The sequence below is a fragment of the Nelusetta ayraudi genome, unplaced genomic scaffold (genome assembly GCF_046127955.1).
Source record: "Nelusetta ayraudi isolate G7.1 ecotype Tasmania unplaced genomic scaffold, CSIRO-AGI_Nayr_v1 ptg000048l, whole genome shotgun sequence".
Taxonomy (NCBI): domain Eukaryota; kingdom Metazoa; phylum Chordata; class Actinopteri; order Tetraodontiformes; family Monacanthidae; genus Nelusetta; species Nelusetta ayraudi.
In genome coordinates, this window is record NW_027466098.1 from 7,900,001 (window position 1) to 7,920,437 (window position 20,437).

Consider the following 20,437-nt stretch of genomic DNA (forward strand, 5'->3'; position numbering starts at 1 on the left):
CATCGACGTTTTAAAGCTCTTTTTTTTGGGGGGGGGGGGGGGTGCTGACTGTCACAGCCTCCAGCGATCAACGCTCCCACTTCTTCTTCTTTCTTTTCTTTCTTTCTTCTTTCTTCTTCTCTTTTTTTGAAACATCAGACGTGGTGGTGCCATGTGTTCTATGGCGCGTCAGTCAACCCGAAGCAACTTGTCGATCTATTCGGGAGATCGAGGCGTTGGGTGAGTCAGTCGCATTGTAAGATCGTCTGTCACGTTTGAAATCCCACTGACTTTTAGTTGGCAGCGCTCTGGCAGACAACAAAGAAGTGAGAGACAGAGTGTATATATGTGTGTGTGTGCGTGTGTGTGTGTGCGTGTGTGTGTGTGTGTGTGTGTGTGTGTGTGTGTGTTTTATTTTCATGCCGGGGGAAGAGGCACTGCTGATGGAGAGCTGAAGGAATGTGGGAACGAGTGGCCCTCGTTCGAGGCCCCCCACCACCGCCGCCGCCACCGCCGCCGGCCCCCTGCGGACTGAGTGGCCCATCAAAGCTCCACCTCTGGCCCCGGCCCCTCTCCTCCTCCCTTCTGCTCCTCCACACATCAAGGCGGTCGGTCGGCAAGACAACAAGGGGACGACACAGACGAGGCCCGAGAGCCTAAAAAAAAAAAGTGTGGTAGAAAAGTGGTGTTGCGCCGAGCCCACAACAAGGCTGACATCATCCTGCGTGACTCAGACACTCACGTGGAAAGAAAGGGAAAATGTATTGCCATGGTGACCCCTGGCGGATTGCTCGTCACCTCGTCTCCTTAGTTATGCACCTGAGGCAATTAAGGCAGCTCATCTCTGCTGTATAATTAACGCCTTATGCTGGTGTGCGCCCGCTGCTTGCGCTAAGTCACTCAGTGGCGCCCCCTGCTGTTCGCCTTGACGCTCTCATCTCTAATTATCACCCAGGAGACCGCGAGGGTTTTTCTTCTTCTTCTTCTTCTTCTTCTTCTTCTTCTTCTTCTTCTTTCCCTTCACCCGCTGCTCTTTCGCAGACAGGAGGAGAACAAACCGACGGACCAGATCTGTCAGATGATCTGCTTCTAAAATAGCCCGCGCAACGTCGTAACAAGAAGATGGGGGGGGGGGGGGGAGTGAGAGACAGAGGGGGTCTGAGGCTGCACGAGTTGCTCTCGGGATCCTCACGAGGATCCATTAGGATCCAGACTCGGCGCGCGCCACATCCTTCTTCACCCGCGGAATTCAATCTGCAGCAGCAATTGGGCGCCATGATGTGCTATGTTTGGAAAGGTGCGCGCGGGTTATTGATTGTTCACCCACAGTCATTAGAGGGACAGGAGAACGTGGCCGCGGCACCTCGGGGGAGCGAGTAGGAGAAGAAGGGAGGATAGACTTCGTATGAAGCCCGTGGAGGATATTTATGAGCGCGCGGTGGAGGAAGAGGAGGAAGAGGAGGAGGAGGAAGAAGAAAGGCGCATCTCTTTCTTGCTCTGCGGAGACAGGGGGGCCCAAAACACAGCAGACAGCGTTGGCTGCTCGTCCCGTCCGTCTCCGCGTCTCGCGACTCGCTGCCACATGCGCGCGAACTGTACGCACGAGCGCGAGGAGGCGGGCGGTCGGATGGAGGGAGGGATGAGCTGAACCTGAGTGGGATGCGCACGCCGAGAGAGACGTGGTGCTGCGCTTTTCCTGCGCGCGCGTGCGCCGGCAACCGCGCGTGCGCGCGCGCGGCGCTCGAGTCTGTGCAAAGCAAGGGCGCCGTATGGCTCAGGAGCGCGTGGGTGGCCGGCTGAGTGGGAGAGCAGGGAGGGAGAAGATGCTGCGGCTCCTTTTTCTCTCATAAAGCGAAGGAGGCTGCCCGGGCGAAATATGAAACTGGAGAAATGAGAGGACAAAGAATTGCGCTGTTGCGTTGTGATTTAGACAATATTGCAATAGAAGAAAGGGGATTTATTGCGGGGGGTCCACCGGGTGTGGAATCACTTTGATCTTTTGCAAAGATTAAAGAAAAGTTTTACTTTACTGCAATGGCTTTGGAAGTCACGGACCGCATTTGGAAAAAGATTGACCAAAAAAACATGAAAAAAAAAAAAGAAAAAAATTGCCCCCCACTTTGCCGCCAAATTGGGAAGGATGGGTAGCATGAAGGGCGCAGTCGGGCTTCATTAATGAGTGTGATGCAGACATTTCACCATGTATTCAAGGTGAATTTATTGTTCGGATGCCAAGACTCTACAGCAAAGTTCAGCAGTGTAGAACCATTCAAAAAAAAGAAAAGAAAAAAAAAGCAGCTTGAAAGCATTAAGACCGGGCAAAGTGCTGACAACGGGGATTTACACACTGGCTTCGACAAGTAAGAAACCCACCACTTGACACAAATAGCAGAGCATACTGACTCGCTGCGGCAAGCGGTACCAAACGCAATCTGTTGTTATTACTGCATGCTGTGTTCTGGAAGATCAGATTTTTTAATATATATATATATATATATGTGTATATATATGTGTGTATATATATATATATATATATATATATATATATATATATATATATATATATATATATATATATATATATATATATATATAAAATGCTAAAAAAAAAAAAAAAAGAAAACGAAAAGAAAACGTTGTCCGGTGATCAAAACCATGAGGGCGACCGCAGTCTGGATGTTGAAGAAACAGAACGTACATAGCGACTTCTCTTTTATGTTTTAATCTGTTTTGTTTTTTTTCCAAAGCAAGTCAAATAGGTAAACAATAGCACAGATACAAGCACGCTGGGAGGAGAAAAAGTGAGCAAAATAAGAAAAGCCGCTTATAATGCAAAAGTGTAATGCAGATGCACACTAGGTTTGTACAGAGCAAAATGGCGTGAAGGGATCCATCCGAAATAAGCCCTGTTTTAGCGTTGAGAGGACATTCATTTGCACATTCACAGATCATCATCTAAGAACTAGCACGCCACCAGAAGTTTCACAAGTACATGCAGTGAGTCGCAAATTCTGGGTCAAAAGACATCCTTGCTGCTGGGGGAAGCGGAGAAGTGTTAAAGTTCACAAAAAAATTCACATAGCACACCCTCGGAGCCGCCGCCACCTCCTCTACTGCTAATTTGTGTGGGAAAGGAAAATGAACTCCCGGGGAAAGGGGGGGAAAAAAAGGTGTGGTCGATATCAGCTATTGGCAGCCCAGTCGTCTCTCTCTCTCTCCCTCTCTCTCGCTACCTTGTCACGCCCCCCCCCCCCTCTTCCTCTTCCTCTTTCTTTTTCCTCTTCATGGCGCAGATGTGTCGTCTCCGTCTACTGCCCCCGATCCTCCTGCCTCTAAAAACAGAATCGGGGGAGGCAAAGTGTAAGCACATCGGAGTACGGGGTAAAAAAAAAAAACAAACCACACACACACACACACGTGCGTGCTAACACACAAGACAAAAAAGTTGTCATGGGTAAAGATTTCACGATAGTTATGGAAAAAAAAAACAACCTTACAGCGTTGACAGTTTGTCTAATTATAGAAACGTCTTCGTTTTGAGGCGTGTTGCACGCTGGAAGAGATTCACTTCTTTTGGGTCCACCCCAATGGGGATGTGCTGGCCATGCTCGGTTCCAGCCCGACAGGTCCATTAATTCTGAAGTGTATACTGTACCTAATGTGCCCGGGACTTTAAATAGACTCTCGCTAACCCAGTTAGCGGGCTGGGAGGAGGCGCCGACGAGGAGGAGACGTCGTTCCGCCAGACGCCGTCCCCGAAGTAAACTCTGTTTTGTTTGTTTTATTATTATTATTTTTTTTAACAGGAATTATGTCGGTCTGCTGTCGGGCTTGAGTGCCAACTTAAATTGGATGACCTCTGACCCCGAAATAAGCAAAAACCCAAGAGAAAAACTTGACATTTTCATAACTGATCCCTGACAAACGCACCGCATCCCCACAGCTCAACGCCCATATCTACATAATAGGCTGCACGCGATGTAACCCATTAGGCCGACATAAATGATTGAAAGCCTCAGCCGCGCCGCTGGAGACAGCGTGGGGTAATTAAATGAGTCACTCAGTTATGTATCGCGATAATCACACGCAGGAGAAGCCGTGTGGGCTTCCCGGGCTGAGCGTTTAATTATGTACCGCTTTTAAAAATGGTGTCGTCCTCTCTCGTGCAAACCCGAAAGAGGCTCGCGCCGAAAACAAAGTTCCAGATCGCGACACCTTGATCGTGTTAAACTCGCTGTTATCAAAATATGTTGTCGCAATATTTATTTCTAAGATCCTCTAACGAGCACCTGCCTCTGCTCACCGACCGCGGGCCGCATCCCCCGATCCTCGTGCCTAGCGCAGCGGCATCGCGGTGGGCCTAGCCTTAACTGGCAGGCTCGACGCCGCGGACCCGCTGCCCCCTAGTGGCGGTTGGTGGGCACATCGTCGTCGCTGCTCACCTCCTCCCCCTCGGCCTTGTCCTCCGGCTTCATCTTCTTGCGGGTCATGTGGCCGCGGAAGCCGGCCTGGATCTTGGCGGCGGCCCTGTTGGCCTCGGGATCGTCCAGGGGGATGTCCATGATGTCCTCCTCCTCCTGGGGCCTGCTGCACTCCTCCTGCGGACACAATCGGAAGGAAGCAGGTCTTTTTCTCTTGTTCTTTTTTTAGTGTTCAGAAGGTCAATAACACTCGCTGTGTCTTTGTCGCTCCCCACCTTTGCCTCCTACACTGCCGGTGAAAGCACGTCTGAGTCAGGTGTCGGGTTGTGAAATCTGATTTTTTTTTTTTTTAATCTGCTCGGGGAAAGGGCCGTTTAATGAAGCCGTGAAGCTTACGTCATGATTTCTGGAGTGGCTCGGCGCCGCCGATTACATTGGCGGCCGTCGTTCAGGGCACTAAGTGACGGCGCTAAAAATACATCCCCGTTTAAATACCGTCGAGACTCCTTCACCTCAACAACCTTTCATTTGTTGGTCTCTATTCCGAACACATTTCGCCCTTTTCCTCCCTCCCAACAGTCTCAAAATGGATGAGCCAGCAAAAAAAAAAAAAAAAAAAAAAACCCAACAAAAACACACAAAGGAAAAACCCGCTGCCGTCAACAGCAACCGTCCCAAAGGAAACACGAGGGTGGGCGTGCGGGGAAAAAGAAAAGAAAAGAAAAGAAAACTCCGGCCTGTCATGAAGTGTCAGCGAGACAACGCGAGAGGCTGTTGACGAGTTATGTAAACACCAATTGAAAACGGCGTTTGTGTGTTTGTGTCTGCGTGCGTGTGCGCTCGGCGTATCAGCTACACCCCGTGCTTTGCCTCTGGATAACAGATTGACATTTCGGCACAAAGGCAGCCCACAGAAACCCGCACTGTAGCTCGCCGAGGCTGTGCATCGCGTCTCCGGCGAAGCCCCTCCAGTGTGGGAGTGCGACCACCCACCTGTTCAGCCAGCATTCATTAGCCTCTACTGTCTGACTGCTCACTGAGCAGCCACCACCGCCGCCGCCGCCACCGCCGCCATCCACCGCTCTCTCACGGCGGAGTTGTCAGACTGATGCAACGGATTTTCTTCCCTGGCTACGCACCTACTTAAGAGGTCGCACTGTTTGTTTTGTGCTCAGGGGGAATTAGGGGAGGCAGTGTTGGGCTCCTCGGACCTACTTTTGACAGAAAATGGGTTTTGAAGCATTATGATGCAAATCTGGTGTAAGAGTGGCTCCCGAGTAACTGGAGTGAGGGAGCCGAGCCGAGTTGCCCCGCAACTTTATCAGATCGATAGATGGATAATCACATCTAAAACAAAAGAACAGGTTCTACAATGGAGTGCATGAATTAAAAACAACGCGCGCGTCACATCAGAGGGCAGTTTAAAGACAAACATATGAATACCAACAGTATTGATAAAAAAAAAAAAAAACTAGCTGCATGACCCAAGCGCAAGCAGTGTAAATTTCCCTTATTGGGAAAAAAAGGAGCTATTCAAGAAAGAAAAAAAAAAAAAAAAGTTCACCTCCAGCTCCTACTTACGTTGTGACAGTCCATGTCTCACTCAGTCAGTGACTTCAGTCTTCAGGCGAGCTGACCTGCTTGCGGAACGGGGCTCCTCGCTTTCTCTACTCTACGTTTCTCTCTTGGACGAGTATCCGGCACCAACCCGGGCGGCTCGCTGGCTCTTACTGACAGCGGCTGGGCGTTTGGCAACATCCGCTCACGCACAGTGAGTGAGCGAGGGAGAGACACGCAGTCGGGAGAGCGGGAGCGGGGAGGAAGAGCCGAGGTGGGGAGCGGAGGGGAGGGAGGGAGGAGGGGGGGAGTGGGAGGGAGGGAGGGGAGGGGAGGCAACAGAGACCTCCTACAAAAACATGACAGCATGTGCTCCGTCCTCTGCCGACCCGCTGTTTGCGTCGCACAGATTTTTCCTCGCAAGAACCCGGAGCAAACGGCGAGGTTTCGCGAAAGAAGTCGAAGCGATTCAAGTTGCGCGAAAAATAAAAAATAAATGAAAAACACGCCTGGAGTGAAAGCGTTTGTTGCTGCGTTACGGTGTTACTAAGGAACAGTGAAACTCCACAAATACCGGGTGACAATTTTAGCATTACTATGTCAAAGCCAGATGGTCGGCCCAAAAAAAAAGAAGAAAAAAAAAACCACAAGTCACCCATCGCTGACTTTTCAGATTCCGCTTGTGGCACGAGAACAACAAAAGCCCGCCGTAAGTATCTCGGGCCGCTTTTACACGGGGAGGTGTTATAAATTTATTAGAGGCAGAGTGAGCTAACAGCCCTCCTCCCTCCCTCTGATCCCAGCTGGTATAGCCGCCCACACGCCTCTGCCAGCCTCAGAGACAAGACGGAGAGAAGCAAGCGAGCCAAGCGCCATCCATTAAAACGCCGCTACGCGCGCGACATTAACATTAACGACATTAACGCACGGCCGAGCGGGTGGCGCCAAAGGAGGCCCCCGCCATCTTCCGTCGCTCCTTCAAAGGTGTTCATTTGCATGATAAACGCCACCGTGAACCCCATCAGAGTTATCTCGAGTTTGTGCCTAATCATGAGGTTATCTAACGCAGCGCATCCCCCAAGACGGCTTTATCGGGCTGTTGCGTGAACGGCAAAGTGGAAGGAAGGATGTTTGGAATCGAAAAATAAGGCAATGGGCAATTGAGCTTATAGGCGGCAATGACTGGGCGCGAAGTAACAGGGCAGTCGACGTGCAGTAGGTGAACTCAGCCGAACTTCTTGCAGTCCGGCGGGGAGCCGCAAAAACCACACACTTTCCGTGCGTTGTAGAAAAACAATAACTCCCCGGCGTTGCCTCACTGTTTGTCGAGCGGAAGGTGCATTTAGAGGCGGACCACTAATGCAGATGCTGCATAGCAACTATCAGCATCACCATCTCCTGTTAATTTCATGACGACGCCGAGAGATCGCGCTGGATAGAGAGGGGTAACCATGGTAACGTTCTTGGTAACCCCTCTCCCACACTCCCTCCTCCTCCCCGTGTGTTCGGAGCTGTTTGTCCAGACAAATCAGACAAGGCCAACTCTGCTGGCAGCTTCAGAAAAAAAACAAAAAAGAAAAAAAAAAGCATTTCAGGCCCTAATTCATAAAATAAATTGTTCAGTCTGTCTTTTTTCTTTTTTTTCCTTCGGTGATGACAGATTTCTGAAGTCGGGTTTCAAGCTGCGGGGGCTGCGTAGGCTCCCGGCGGATCCGTAGACAAACACAGCCACGAGCGCGGCAGAACAAGGGCCGCGCGGAACCTGAAAAAACTGAGACATCTGGGTTCTTTTTGCGCTTAAAGGGAAACAGCGGGTTCAGCGGAGGCGCGCTACGGACGATCCAGAGAGATGTAACCGTTTCAGCGTTTATCTCAGCTTTGAGTGTTTAGCTTATTCAGTTACAGCTGGTATGAATGTGAACAGGAAGAAGTCGTTGCTACACAGTCCTGTGTGTCTCTGTGTTTTATTTCTTAATAATTGTAAACTGTCAATCACCGTGGTATGCAAGGAGGAATGTTCATCACGTGTGTCTGGCCAAAAAGGGTGTTTGCAAAGGTGAAGGCAAAGTGAAATTTGGAGGGTGAGTACAGGAACTGTCTGTCTGCCACATGCAGTCAGATTGACCATAACCCTGTTTCTTCCTGTTTGTGCAAGAAGTGACATTAGCTGTGCATCACCTTGCCACCAAAAACCACATAAAAAAACAAATACTTTTGAAAAAGAAACTGCAAACATTACCTTGTCACCGCCACTTCCTTCAGGTTGTGCAGTGGCGCCTTCTGCACACGTAGGCTGTGGCCCTTCCACTTCTTGGGAATCGGCTGCTGGTTGATCTGCAACTTGACTGGGGCCCACGCTGCCCTGACCCAACGTTGCATCAGTCCACTCTTGTATTTCAGAGTCAGTCTTTCCTTCGTCTCTGGGAATTTGTGCTTCTGATGTTCCTCCCTTTGATGCGGCCTCTCTTTCGCTCCCCGTGTCCTCCGCCTGGGCCTCTTCCGCAGCTCCTTGACTTTCCTCGCTCTGCCCTGGGAGACCCCGTGCACGCTCCTCTAAAGTTTCGCCCTCTGGATCCTCTGCAGTCACCAGGGACTGTGAGTGAGTAACTGAGAATTGGTTTTCGTCGTCTCCAATTTCCTGGTGATGCTCCTCATTGTTAGCTGTCCCTATGTCCTCTTTGCCTTGTCCTACAGAGTTTAGTGTCTCCGCTTCCTCAGAGGTGATTGGATTCTCCTGCTCCAAATCATCACCACCACCATCATCACCACAAATTTCCTGGTGCCAGGTTTCTGAATGATGCTCCTCATTGTTAGCTGCCTGTGTGTCCTCTATGCTTTGTGTTACACAGTCAAGCGTCTGCGCTTCTTCAGAGTCAGGGATGATTGGATTTTTCTGCTCTAAATCATGCCCACCATCACCACCGCCAATGTCCTGGTGATGCTCCTCATTTTTAGCAGTCGGTATGCCCTTGTTGCCTTGTCCTATAGAATTGAGTGTCTCTGCTTCTTCAGAGTCAGGGATGATTGGATTAGAATCATCACCATCACCACCGCCAATGTCCTGGTGATGCTCCTCAGTGTTAGCAGCCTGTGTGTCCTCTTTGCCTTGTTCCATAGGCTTGAGTATGTCCGCCTCTTCAGAAGAAGGCATATTAGCATTCTCTAGCTCTAAATCATCATCATCATCATCATCATCATCATCATCATCATCATCATCATCATCATCATCGTCATCAGCATCACCACCACCACCAATGTCCTGATGATGCTCCTCAGTGTTAGCAGCCTGTGTGTCCTCTTTGCCTTGTTCCATAGGCTTGAGTGTGTCCACCTCTTCAGAAGAAGGCATATTAGCATTCTCTAGCTCTAAATCATCATCATCATCATCATCATCATCATCATCATCATCATCATCACCATCACCACCACCACCAATGCCAATGTCCTGGTGATGCTCCTCATTGTTAGGTGTCTGTATGTCCTCTCTGCCTTGTCTTAAAGAGTCGACTGTCTCCACTTCTTCAGAGACAGGGATGTTTTTATTCTCCTGCTGTAGATCATCATCATCATCATCATCATCATCATCATCATCATCATCATCATCATCATCATCATCATCATCCCCACCAATCTCCTGGTGATGCTCCTCTTTGGTAGCTGTCCATGTGTCCTCTTTGCCTTGTCCTATAGAGTTTAGTGTCTCTGCTCCTTCAGAAGCAGGGATATTAGAATTCTCCTGCTCTAAATCATTATCATCTTCATCTGCCTCCTCCTCTTCTTCTTCTTCCTCCTCCCCACCCTCCACCTCCTCCTCCTCATCACCATCACCAATCTCCTGGTGAGGGTCCTCATTATTGGTTGTCTGTTTGTCCTCTTTGCCTTGTCCTACAGAGGAGAGTGTCTCTGCTCCTTCAGAGTCAGGGTTGGTTTGATGAGCCCGCTCTAAATCTTCATTACCACCAATTTCCTGATTATGCTCCTCGTGGCCAGCTGTTTTTGAGTCCTCTTCGCCTTGCCCTATAATGTTTAGTGTTTCTGCTTCTTCAGTATTGGGGATATTAGGTTCCTCCCGCTCTAAATCATCATCATCTTCATCGTCATCAGCACTGTTCTCACCGGTATCTTTATTCGGCTGTGTAACGTCATTCACAGATTCTTCTATTTTAGCCTCACTGCAAGGCCTAGGCGATGAGTTTAGGGACGCAACACCCTCACCCGTCTTGTCACCCACAGCACTCAAGTTACAATCATTTGCTTCCACGCTTGCCGTCATTACGGGTGCCTCGTGCTGATCCCCCCCCCCTTCAGAGCTAACTTCCTTCTCAACTCCCACCATTCTGTATCCTGACGCTGCTGCAGCCACTTTGTCAGATCTCTCCTCAGTTCGCATTTCCATTGTATTAGTCTGTGAGGTCTCTTCCTCGAGCTGCTTCTCCCTGAACTCTTTAATCTGCCGAGCCTCGGGGACATCATCAAAGCTAATCTCAACCAATGAATCCTCTTTTGGTTTAAAGTTACTGTTGAAACCAGCTTCTGAACATTCATTTCCTCCCTCAACAGAAATCTGAGCTTCTCTCTTCTCCTTTGTTGTTTCCACCTGATCTCCCGCTTCTTGTTGATTGTCCCCTTGGGTTTCACACTCAGCAGGCGGTGGTAAAAGACTTTCTTCAGGTTGGGATTTCGATTTATCTTCAACGACACGTGTTTCGCCTGCATCTGCGGCCCCTTCAGTTGTAACCTGTGGTTCTATGGGCTTTGTGGCGAGTTGCGCTGCAGCCTGCGCAGGATGTAGAGATTTTTGTGATGGTTCTGTGGCATCCGTTTTTTCTTCTTCTGCTGTGTCCTCAGTCTGCTTATGTGCAGATGCCTCATCTCCAGCAGCACTGAGCTGCTGTGAACAAAGATTTACATCTGAAAAACCTCCACATGACATCAAGTCAGCAGACTCCGATGGAAGCAAAGGCTTATCTTGGTCGAGAACAGAATGAGTATCATTTCCATTTGCCACACTGCCAACTTGAGCGAACGCAGTCGTTGTTGAGTCTCGCTCCTTCTGTTTATCACTCACTTCATCTGGCTGTTCATCTGCATCGGGCGGTCTGCTCACTGATTCCTCCTCTGGAGGAGCCACTTCCGTTGAAATGCGCTTGTCTGTAACGTCACGCTTTTCTTCCTCTTCTCCTTTGCTTTCAGTTAAATCAATCTCTTCACTGGCGTTCAGTTGTGAAGTGGATGGATTTGAGATTTCCGCCGCAGGGCTGCATTCATCCTCGGACTGGGACTCATTTGAGTTTTCTCTAGAGGTACAACAGAATAATAATACATATTTTCATGACTTAGGAAATCTGAATTATAACCCAAGCAATGATAATGATGATTTCTAGAGAAATTGCATTTGTCCATTACATCATGCTGATTTACATGTAATCTAAAATGTTCTTTTTGCAGCTTTTGTTAGCTTTGATAAGGCCAAACTAACCTTTGTGACCTCAATTCTAGCATGTACTGAAAAACTTTAAGCCATAAATAGAATATATATAGCGTCGTCATCTTTCCCTCACTTGTCACTTGTTACTATTCTGTACTTGCACATCCTTTTCCTGCCGTGGTAATCCTGTTCTCTGCTTTTGAGTTGTTGTTTTTTTTTTTTTCCAGACTCACGTGGCAACCTTTGTTAGGGTAAGGTTTTCAGGAGCAGTCTGTAAGAAAACACAGCAACATACATCTTAATGCATAGATAGGAACAGCGTTTGTGTTTAAAAAAAAAAATAGTGGTCATAACAGTACAGTGTGGGTTGATTACCTCTGGTACCTCTGGTGAAATAAATGCACAGTTGTTGGAGTATCTATCCTCTAGTCTGGCAGCCCACTCAACTCGGTCCACGCCACTCTCTGCAAAAAAAAAAGAAAGAAAGAAAAGAAATTCATGCACTATTTTCTACCATATTATCATTGTTAAATAACATAGGGTGTCAGTTACCTTGTCTTTGTTTGAGCAGTTTGTGAAAGTACTGCGCTGCATATTTAGGAATGTCTTCAGGCTGATCTCGCAGGACTTCTCTAGCAAGTCCTTCCAGGAGGGTAGCGAAACCTCGCGGGACTCGCAGGTGAGAGTTGGAGAAATGGAATGACATGTTGTTGTTGTTTTAAAATCCCAGGAAACCCTCGGTGGTTAGCTTACAGTTTTTTCCGTTTTAGTCTAGTTTACTTCATAAGTCGAAGTTGTATTTTCATTTGTACATTAATTCATTTCTGATATCGATGACAGAGAGACAATTTCAGTCGCTCAGTTAACTAAGTTTCTAAACACGAACGCTAACGCTAGCTTAAACGCTAGCTTAGAAACAGCCCGTGTTAAACACGTCGTCGCAGAGCTCTTGAAGCTAGTTTGATTCAGAATTATATTAGAAAATGTCATATAAGTCACATCAATATGCCGATATGTACTGCCCTGTCCGTATCCACCGGATCATCTCCAGATGTTTGCTAGCAGAAGCGGGTTTGTTGACGGCTGTTACCTAGCAACGGTCCTGACTACGGACACCGACCAAGCTCAAACGTCACAACATTCACACACAACAAAAGCTTTTATTGGTAATCACTGCAGGATATATTTCTAACACATTGTGCAAAACAAGACACTCATAACAATTCGATATCAGATTATTTAAAATATTTGACACATTAAACCCCTCTGCTAGTTCCCCTTTGTCCTCATATAAGAAACTCAGTCAGGCATATGAGATGACTGCATATTCAGAGTTAGTGCTCATTTTGCGGCTGATCTCTCTGGGCTGGGGGATGTGCAGCCTGTCAGCTGAACGCGAGGACTGTAGTCGAGACCTTGGTTCATCCCTCCACCACTGCAGGACAGGCAGAGAAAATTACACAACAAGTTAGATGCACCTGTACAATATCAAAAAAAAAGCACAATGACAACTTATTTTCCTTTTTTTTTTTTTTTTTTTTTTAACTTTACACAACCATTTATACCATACCATCCTTACTTAAACCTTATTATGAGGAAAGTAATCAACATAGCCCTACATTGACTTTTAAATCTGCCCCTCACCTGGTTTTGATCCCCAGGACTCAAATAGACAACCTGGTTGAGCTCCGGTGTGCTGACGCCACGGACGGTGATCATAATGTCGGCATATGGCACCTCGGTGTCACTCGCGCTGTCTGAGCCAGAGAAAAATGCAAATGATCTACACCAACCTACATTACTACACATTGAAATGAGAATTCAGTCATGTGCAAACTGTCTCACCTGATGTTGGAATCCTTAAAGTCACTCTTTCACCATTCACAGGTGAGAGGGAGGGGTGAAGGGCTTGCGGTGAACTAAAAAAAAAAGTAGTGTGTAAAGAGATTAATTTATAACTGACAGGGAGCATGAAAAAAAAAGTTTTTTTTTCTTGACTCACCTTAACAATGAGTGACATGAAGAAGGCTCTCTGGGAATCCCTGATAGCCCTATAAAGGATTAAATTAGACTCACTGTAATTCAGGATTATTATTATTTTTTTAATTGTATTGTATTCATTGTTGCAATGCTTTGTATTCACCTTTACAATTGCAACTTTGTTTGTTCCGGCTCAGGCAAAGAAAAGCAGCCAACACTGCCAATACCAAGGCCACAGCAACCGTGACCGTTGCTAGAACTTTAATTCCAATAAATCCTCCTGGTCAAACAGAAAGGAGTTTTCTTTAGTGTAGTTGGCATTCTAACACAGTCTTTGTGGCCATTTTGTTGTCTCACCTTCATCTTCCAGCTTTGCAGTTGTAGTTGCTGAGGAATGTACAATATAATATCCATCAACACAATCAATGCATAACAACAATGACAACAAGAAATTTCCACTTTGAATCTAGGAGGTACTCACAAATTGTGACTGTTGTGGTAGAAGTTTCTGTCTGCTCTGGGGTGCTTGTTTCAGCTACAACAAACAGACAGGCATAAACAGGAATTCACTGAGAATCACTGTATATTGCATACAACTGTATCTACCTATGCTCTCTTACCTTGAAGCTGCAGGGAAACAACGAGCTGTATTTTTGCCAAGGGGTTAAAATCATCTGTATTTTTCGTGTGGCACGTGTAGTTCCTCCCAAGATCTTCAGTGGACACATTGTTCAGAAGAAGAGAAACAACGCAAACGCTACCATTTCTGAATGGAGGTTTAGAGGAATCCGGCTCTTCATTCCAAGAAGCTCGGATAAATCCATTGGAGCAATTGTAGGTGCAGTTCAGCAGAATGGAATTGCCCAAAGCAACGGTCAAGAGAGTGGGCTCGCTCATAGCCAGACATCTCACAGAAACTGCAAAGAGAGGAAATAGTACTGTCTTGAGAGGGAAAAAAAAATACATCTATAAATGAAACTTAAAAGCACATACAACAAACCACTAATTTCAAACGGCAGCAGTCACACTTTACCTTGTGAGACCCAGACAAAAAGCAAAGCGAAGCAAGCAAAGATCATCATGTGTTTGTCTCTGACTATCTGACACCTTCGGATAAATGTGATAAAAAAACACAACCTTGCACCCTTAGTACATGTCGCATGCAGCTGCAGGAAAACGTTACACTAACCCCCCCCACTTTTCCTCAGATGACGCTGAGATGGCAGGGTGCAGGATGTGGTGGATGACAGCTTCAGAGAGCTGCAGCGAAGCTTGCTAGCTGCTCATACAGAGAGTTTGGTTCTTTTTTTTTGTTTTTTTTTTAAATGTGAAGACTTAAGTGCAGTGCAAGTGTAGGTGTCGGCCGCTGCGACACGATTAATCACATCCAGAGAGCAGGACTGCGAGACATTTCCTCTTCAATCTTCCTGTTATCTTCTTGTACTGTTTTAAATAACGCAGGCGACACCGAGAACTGCGAGTGGAATCCACGGGCGGACACAATATCTGGGTTAGCTTCAGCACATGTTCATACATAATAGAGGCAGAAGGTACAATTATGGGGCATCATGGCACACCACTGTCAGTGGGAGCAGCCCCGTGAGGCTCACATTTCGTGCTCATGTTTCACTTTCAGCGGCTGAGGAGGCCTCTCACTTTCATGCCTCCAAACGAGTCAGTCATGCAAGCTCTGACCAACCAGCCCTGAACGGAAATGCGTGCAAAAAAATAAAAAATAAGGATCTGCGTTGACTCGACTAGATATTCCGTCATAATGCATTCATGGATTGCAATGCAACTGCTCTGTTTTTCGCCTTTGTGGATTCTGCTGCTGCTGTCACAGGGTGGATGCGCCTCAGGTGAGAGCAATGCCTGTTTAAAGTTGCATCATAGGCGAAAAAAGAGGCGGCAGTTATAGAAGATTAGACTTGACCTGCTTTTCTGACGGTCGGAAAAATTTGTTCCAGAACTATCCGAAGGGAGTGGAGGTGTCCACCTCCGCGAAGACGCTGATGAGTGTCCAGAAGGGAAATACTTCTCCCACCAGCATTGTTTAGAGTGTCACCCTGGTCATTAGTAAGTCATCAGGCGTCTCTGAAACTAATGGTCTGTGTCGTCTGTTAATGAGAGTTAAGATAAGACAAGATCTCTGTAAAAAAAAAAGAAAAAAAAAAGAGACATCACGTTGCCTCCTACTAGATGTTAAATGAGAGCGACTGATGGAAAATACTTCTGTTTCGTAGTTGTCCTGGAAATGTATCTGCACCTCACAGATGTCCAGCGGGGACATTCAACCTCTACTCAGGGAAAAGCACCATTGGTGACTGCAAGGTATGTTTTTTTTCATTCTCTGATTCCGCTATGTGTTGATTTGCAGTCTTTTTATTTTATTTTATTTTATTTTTTTAACATATATTTTAATATGTTCTCATAACTGCCACTTTCAAAATAAAAATTGAGATGCTCAAAGGGGGAAACTGTCATATTTCACCTGATTGACTTGCTGTACTGTTCTAGTGCCTGAATCTACTCTTGCCCCCTGCAGCCTTGTTTCCCAGGCCTGATCAGTTCGGAGGACCGGGCGGACTGCAGGCCATGTCCTGCCGCTTTCTCCTGTGATCCAGCCACTGGCGACCTCTCCCTTTGTCCGCCGGGACAACATTCCCCGGAGGGACTCCTAAAGTGTCTGACCTGTCCTGTAGATTCCGTCTGCGTGTCCGGATTTCCCGTCAAGGTACCACGAACGGCACGCTGAACTTCATCGTATGAACATTGTTTTGCTGCATAAAGATGGCCGGTAACGCGTTCAATTTTTTATTAACCCATGCATTTTTTTTCCTCTCTCTCGCTCCGCGTGTCTCTGCGCTCGCTGCTTTATTTATGCCTCATGTGTGCAATGATAGTGTGGGCCTGGCAAGCAGCCCAGTCCGGATCACGCTGCATGTACCGACTGCCTCCCGGGCTTCTATTCCACCGCGTGCACCATCCAGTGTCTGCAGTGTCCTGCAGGTAGAGCATTAAGACCTGTGAGACTTCCACTGATGCCGAGCTGCTCAGTTGGTACCGTGACTCTGGGAAATAAATAAATAAATAAATGTTGCCTTCCCTGCTTACAGGAAGTTACTGTCCCAACAGCGGGATGGCTCAGCCTCGCCTCTGCCCATCTGGTCGCTCTTCAGCTGCGGGACAGACGTCTTGCCGCGATTGCAATGACTCGCTGTGCGGAGGGACTGCCGCCCCCCGGCTGAGCCTGCCAGCGCACAGGGCGAGCCAGACCGCGGCCTGCAGGCCGGGGACGTACAGAGACGCCACAAGGGAGGCGTGTGTCGTCTGTCCAGCGGGTTGGTATTCGCACAATGTTTTATGATCCTGAAATAAGTTTTATTTGTTTATTTGTTTGTCTAATAACCATCCTTATTCATTTTCACCATGGACACAAAAACAGACAAGAAGTTCCAATAATTACAGATGAAAGTGGGCGAAAGTATTCAACAAAAATTCCTAAAATAAGAAAAAAGCGAAACAAACAAACAGATGCAAAACCAAAAATAAATAAATAACCAAAACCTAAACATCCTAAGCAACAATATTTGCTGACTCTCACCAGATCTGTATCCACTTATGAACAAGCAGAGCTTATTCATAATAACATTTTACATATTTCCATGGTTTACATGAGAACAAGCTTAATATCTTTTTTTTTTAATTGCATTTTCCCTTCATCACGCTTCACACAAAAGTTGCAGCCCTGATGATCACAGCTAGACAAGGATGGACACGCTCGTACCCATAAAATTCTAAATTTACAATCCACCTGCAGCCCACAGCATGCAAATTCCAAGATTGCAATTCCAAAAAATTCACAGCATATTTTAAGTTCATAGCAAGCAATGTTTATAATCTACAATGCAATATCTCCACAATTCAGAGTACAGTCTCCATTCAATGTATAATATACTTTCTATTTAGAATATAAAATAAGTCTATAATTGATTTATTTTTTTTGTTACCTCAGGTCATTACTGCGCTGGAGGTGTGGCTCTTCCTTGTCCTGCGGGGACGTACGGGCCGGTCGAAGGCCTGCAGAGGCTGAGAGACTGCACAATCTGCCCAGCAGGTGAGCTTATTGATTGTGGCAGGCATTCAGCCCAGCACAGGGCCGCATTAAGGCTAAATCAGGCGATGCCTCGAATAAAAAAAAAAGAAAAGAAATGCATGTCTTCCCACTCCGTGCTGGCAGCGGCCGCCTGTCCTACAGTAAGTGCATGAAATAAACACGCGGCTGCCGCAGCGCAAGCCGAAAGAGCTGAAAAATTAAAACCGTCTCAGCTTTTTTTGTGGGGTGAATGCGGCCTGGTGGCAGCCGGTTACTCAAGGGGAGCGACTAGAAGCAGTGGGAGAGTGAATAAACGACACAGCTTGCAGTCGCAAAATGGGTCTGTGGTGTTAATTCAATGAGAGTCATTCCACGCCGCAACTCTGTGGTGCTTTATTGAATCCACAAATTGTTAGTTCTGAATGCGGCTTTGCCGTGTTCTCCATCCAAACTATGGAGCCTGCCAGCCTATAAACTGACTCCTATTGTTTATCGTGTGCACCCGGTGGCCTGAAAATAAAGAATTATCACGCACTTACAACTATAAATACTTTCCCCAAGGGTTTTACTGTCTGGAAGGCAGCGCACGGACGCCCACCTCTGAGTTCCTGTGCCCGCTGGGCCATTACTGCGAGGAGGGCACGGCAACTCCTCACGGGTCACCTTGCCCTGCCGGTACAGCCGGAGAACAACTGGGTCAGACAAGTAGGGCGGCGTGCAGGAGGTGTCGAGAAGGACGCTTCTGTCCTGCAGGTAACTCTTACCGATGATATATATATATTTTTTTTTTAAGGAAGCAACGAATACTGAAGTGTTTCACACAAGATAGAGAAAAGGCCACGCAACTTTCAGATCTTCACTTCTCAGTGGAGCTGCCTCACGCCTCTAACTGTCTGTGAAACACAAAGCACTTTTAGCGCTCTGTTTGTTTCCAGTTTTATGTTTCTGCTGGTGCTTAGTTGTACCTTGAGCATATTTGGAATTGGATCTCCCGGGGGAAGAACGGACAACCTGGGAGATGTGTCGGAGCTCTGAGTGGCATTTCAAAGGGCAGATTGTGGAACTGTGTGTCCTAGCACACACTTTCTGAAAAGTAGAGCAAGCACGCAAGCGAGCAAGAAATAAAAAGAACGCACAGACTTTTCTCATTTTTGGGAGGTCTGGATACACTGTTTTTCCACAAAACCTCAACAAAGTGAATTTTCCATAATACGGAAGATTTAATTTGCAACATTCTTTTCACTCTGTCACTGTTTTATTTCGTCTTTGTACATGCTGCACGTGTGGTCATGCGTGCGACAGGTTCATCGGGTCCTGGCTTGCCCTGCGCCCGTGGGAGGTACTGTCCTGCTGGCTTGGAAGAGGTGTTATGTCCTCGCGGCACCTTCACCCCTCATCAAGGAGCCATAAGTGAGCTGATAAGCTGCGCCGCTGTAACTTAACGCTCTCGGTTTATCATGTTTCTATTTCACACACGCAGGTATTGATTTTATTCTCCCTGCGTTCTAGCTACGAGGCTTAGGTGGGCTATTTATTTTAGAGTGAAACTGTTATTTTGGAACAGCCCTGCGGTCTCTCTGCAGCTCAACTCCAATCGTTCCAGTTCGGTATGGCGCCTGTCACGGCCAAAATCTGCGATTATATAAAGATTTAAGTAAGTGTGGTGGGTTTATTAGGACTGCGAGTGAAATGGATGGACGCCAATGGCTAAAAACAGAGACTTTTAGTTCTAAAAAAAAAAAAAATCTGCCAAAATTGCCTTGAGTCCAAGTTAAAATAAATAATATAAACAAATTACTGAATTAATTAATGAATAAATGAATGAATTTAAAAAAAACAACTTATTGGCACTGTATTCGCACATGAAACTGGATTGACAATTAATTAAACTGTAAAAAACAAATGATTACATACATACATACATACATACATACATACATACATACATACATACATTTTAAACCATAAAACCATAAAATTACAAACCACATTTGGAAATGAACCCCAACCCTCAGGAGTGAAGGACTGTCTCAGATGCCCACCCGGTTTCTACTGTCCTGAGGAGGCGAGCGACCCCGTTCCGTGTCCGTCGGGCACCTTTAACCCGCTGGAGGGTCAGGATGAGTTGGCCGACTGCAGGGAGTGCTACGCGGGGAAGGCCTGCACCCAAGTGGCTCTCAGACGGCCCGACGTGGACTGCATGCCAGGGTGAGACGTCTCTTCTTCTTCTCTCTCGCCAAATACATGCAATTTTTTTTTATTCTGTCTTTGAAAATGATTGAAATGGAAGTTTTTGAAAAATGTCCCTCATCTTTGATAGGTTTGTTTGCCCTCCTGGCTCCTCCAAACCCAATGCACCGAACAACGCCTGCCCACCAGGGACACTGAGCAATCGGACTGACCTCACTGACCGCTCGCAGTGTCAGCAGTGCCCGGCGCGATACGCGTGTCTTCGAGGTGCCGACTGCCTTTCACACATAAGCAAAAACTCTGTTTTCTCCTGTCATTTTTCTGTCACGGTTTCCTGAGGAATGGCCTGCCAAGTAAACTGAGAACATGCTGTGTATGAATCCCTTTTATATAACTATTTGGATGACTGAACCGTCACATCATATACTAAATTTACACACACACACACACACATATATATATATATATATATATATATATATATATATATATATATATATATATATATATATATATATATATATATATATATATATATGTATATATATATGTATATATATAACATATTGTGTAACATATGTTAACATATTATATAACATATTATGTGTCCTATATTCTTTATTATATTATATTATATTATATTATATTATATTATATTATATTATATTATATTGTATTGTATTATATTATATTATATCATATTATATTATATTATATTATACTTAGGGCTTTCAGTCGAAATTTTAATCACATAGTGGCCTGACTAAACTAGTGATTAATTGCAAA

At 46.3% G+C, this 20,437-nt stretch overlaps 3 protein-coding genes and 1 long non-coding RNA gene across 5 annotated transcripts; 2 read left to right on the plus strand and 2 right to left on the minus strand.

Annotated features, from left to right (window-relative positions):
* Window positions 1-2,379: 2,379 nt before the first annotated feature.
* Window positions 2,380-2,780, plus strand: LOC142895194 (uncharacterized). Its single transcript, XR_012928187.1, has 2 exons — window positions 2,380-2,479; window positions 2,599-2,780. It is a non-coding gene; the product is annotated as an uncharacterized LOC142895194 (long non-coding RNA).
* On the minus strand, window positions 2,686-12,429 carry nrgnb (neurogranin (protein kinase C substrate, RC3) b). Of its 2 annotated transcripts, XM_076036045.1 has the most exons (6): window positions 11,938-12,429; window positions 11,770-11,849; window positions 11,619-11,656; window positions 8,197-11,254; window positions 4,422-4,577; window positions 2,686-3,311 (listed from the first exon to the last, which is right to left on the minus strand). In XM_076036045.1, exons 1-6 carry the CDS (start codon window positions 12,089-12,091, stop codon window positions 3,288-3,290), a joined length of 3,510 nt encoding a protein of 1,169 aa, XP_075892160.1. In that variant the 5' UTR covers window positions 12,092-12,429; the 3' UTR covers window positions 2,686-3,287. The 2 variants fall into 2 exon arrangements, with proteins under 2 accessions (XP_075892160.1, XP_075892161.1); XM_076036046.1 differs by lacking the exons at window positions 8,197-11,254; window positions 11,619-11,656; window positions 11,770-11,849; window positions 11,938-12,429 and adding an exon at window positions 5,982-6,209.
* Window positions 12,430-12,525: 96 nt separating this feature from the next.
* On the minus strand, window positions 12,526-14,501 carry LOC142895193 (uncharacterized). Its single transcript, XM_076036048.1, has 9 exons — window positions 14,399-14,501; window positions 13,986-14,282; window positions 13,847-13,900; window positions 13,723-13,752; window positions 13,529-13,645; window positions 13,388-13,436; window positions 13,231-13,304; window positions 13,030-13,142; window positions 12,526-12,820 (listed from the first exon to the last, which is right to left on the minus strand). Exons 1-9 carry the CDS (start codon window positions 14,445-14,447, stop codon window positions 12,689-12,691), a joined length of 915 nt encoding a protein of 304 aa, XP_075892163.1. The 5' UTR covers window positions 14,448-14,501; the 3' UTR covers window positions 12,526-12,688.
* Window positions 14,502-14,933: 432 nt separating this feature from the next.
* On the plus strand, window positions 14,934-20,077 carry LOC142895016 (uncharacterized). The gene is made up of 11 exons (XM_076035741.1): window positions 14,934-14,964; window positions 15,209-15,224; window positions 15,639-15,696; window positions 15,911-16,099; window positions 16,269-16,374; window positions 16,482-16,706; window positions 17,381-17,482; window positions 18,023-18,214; window positions 18,764-18,871; window positions 19,477-19,669; window positions 19,782-20,077. The coding sequence occupies exons 1-11, from the start codon at window positions 14,934-14,936 to the stop codon at window positions 19,987-19,989; spliced, it is 1,428 nt and encodes a 475-aa protein (XP_075891856.1). The 3' UTR covers window positions 19,990-20,077.
* The last annotated feature ends 360 nt before the right edge of the window (window positions 20,078-20,437 follow it).

Bases quoted from the DNA above. Each gene is read 5' to 3' on its own strand.
- nrgnb (XM_076036045.1), bottom strand. From the start codon at position 12,091: ATGTCATTCCATTTCTCCAACTCTCACCTGCGAGTCCCGCGAGGTTTC. The intron at 11,657-11,769 runs GTACCAGAGGTA...GTTTTCTTACAG, and splicing joins GTGCATTTATTTCACCAGAG to ACTGCTCCTGAAAACCTTAC. The intron at 4,578-8,196 runs GTAATGTTTGCA...TTGTGTCCGCAG, and splicing joins AAGGAAGTGGCGGTGACAAG to GAGGAGTGCAGCAGGCCCCA.
- LOC142895193 (XM_076036048.1), bottom strand. From the start codon at position 14,447: ATGATGATCTTTGCTTGCTTCGCTTTGCTTTTTGTCTGGGTCTCACAA. The intron at 14,283-14,398 runs GTAAAGTGTGAC...CTCTCTTTGCAG, and splicing joins TTTTGTCTGGGTCTCACAAG to TTTCTGTGAGATGTCTGGCT. The intron at 13,437-13,528 runs GTGAATACAAAG...AATCCTTTATAG, and splicing joins ACAAAGTTGCAATTGTAAAG to GGCTATCAGGGATTCCCAGA.
- LOC142895016 (XM_076035741.1), top strand. From the start codon at position 14,934: ATGGCACACCACTGTCAGTGGGAGCAGCCCC. The intron at 15,697-15,910 runs GTATGTTTTTTT...TGCCCCCTGCAG, and splicing joins GCACCATTGGTGACTGCAAG to CCTTGTTTCCCAGGCCTGAT. The intron at 19,670-19,781 runs GTGAGACGTCTC...CATCTTTGATAG, and splicing joins GACGTGGACTGCATGCCAGG to GTTTGTTTGCCCTCCTGGCT.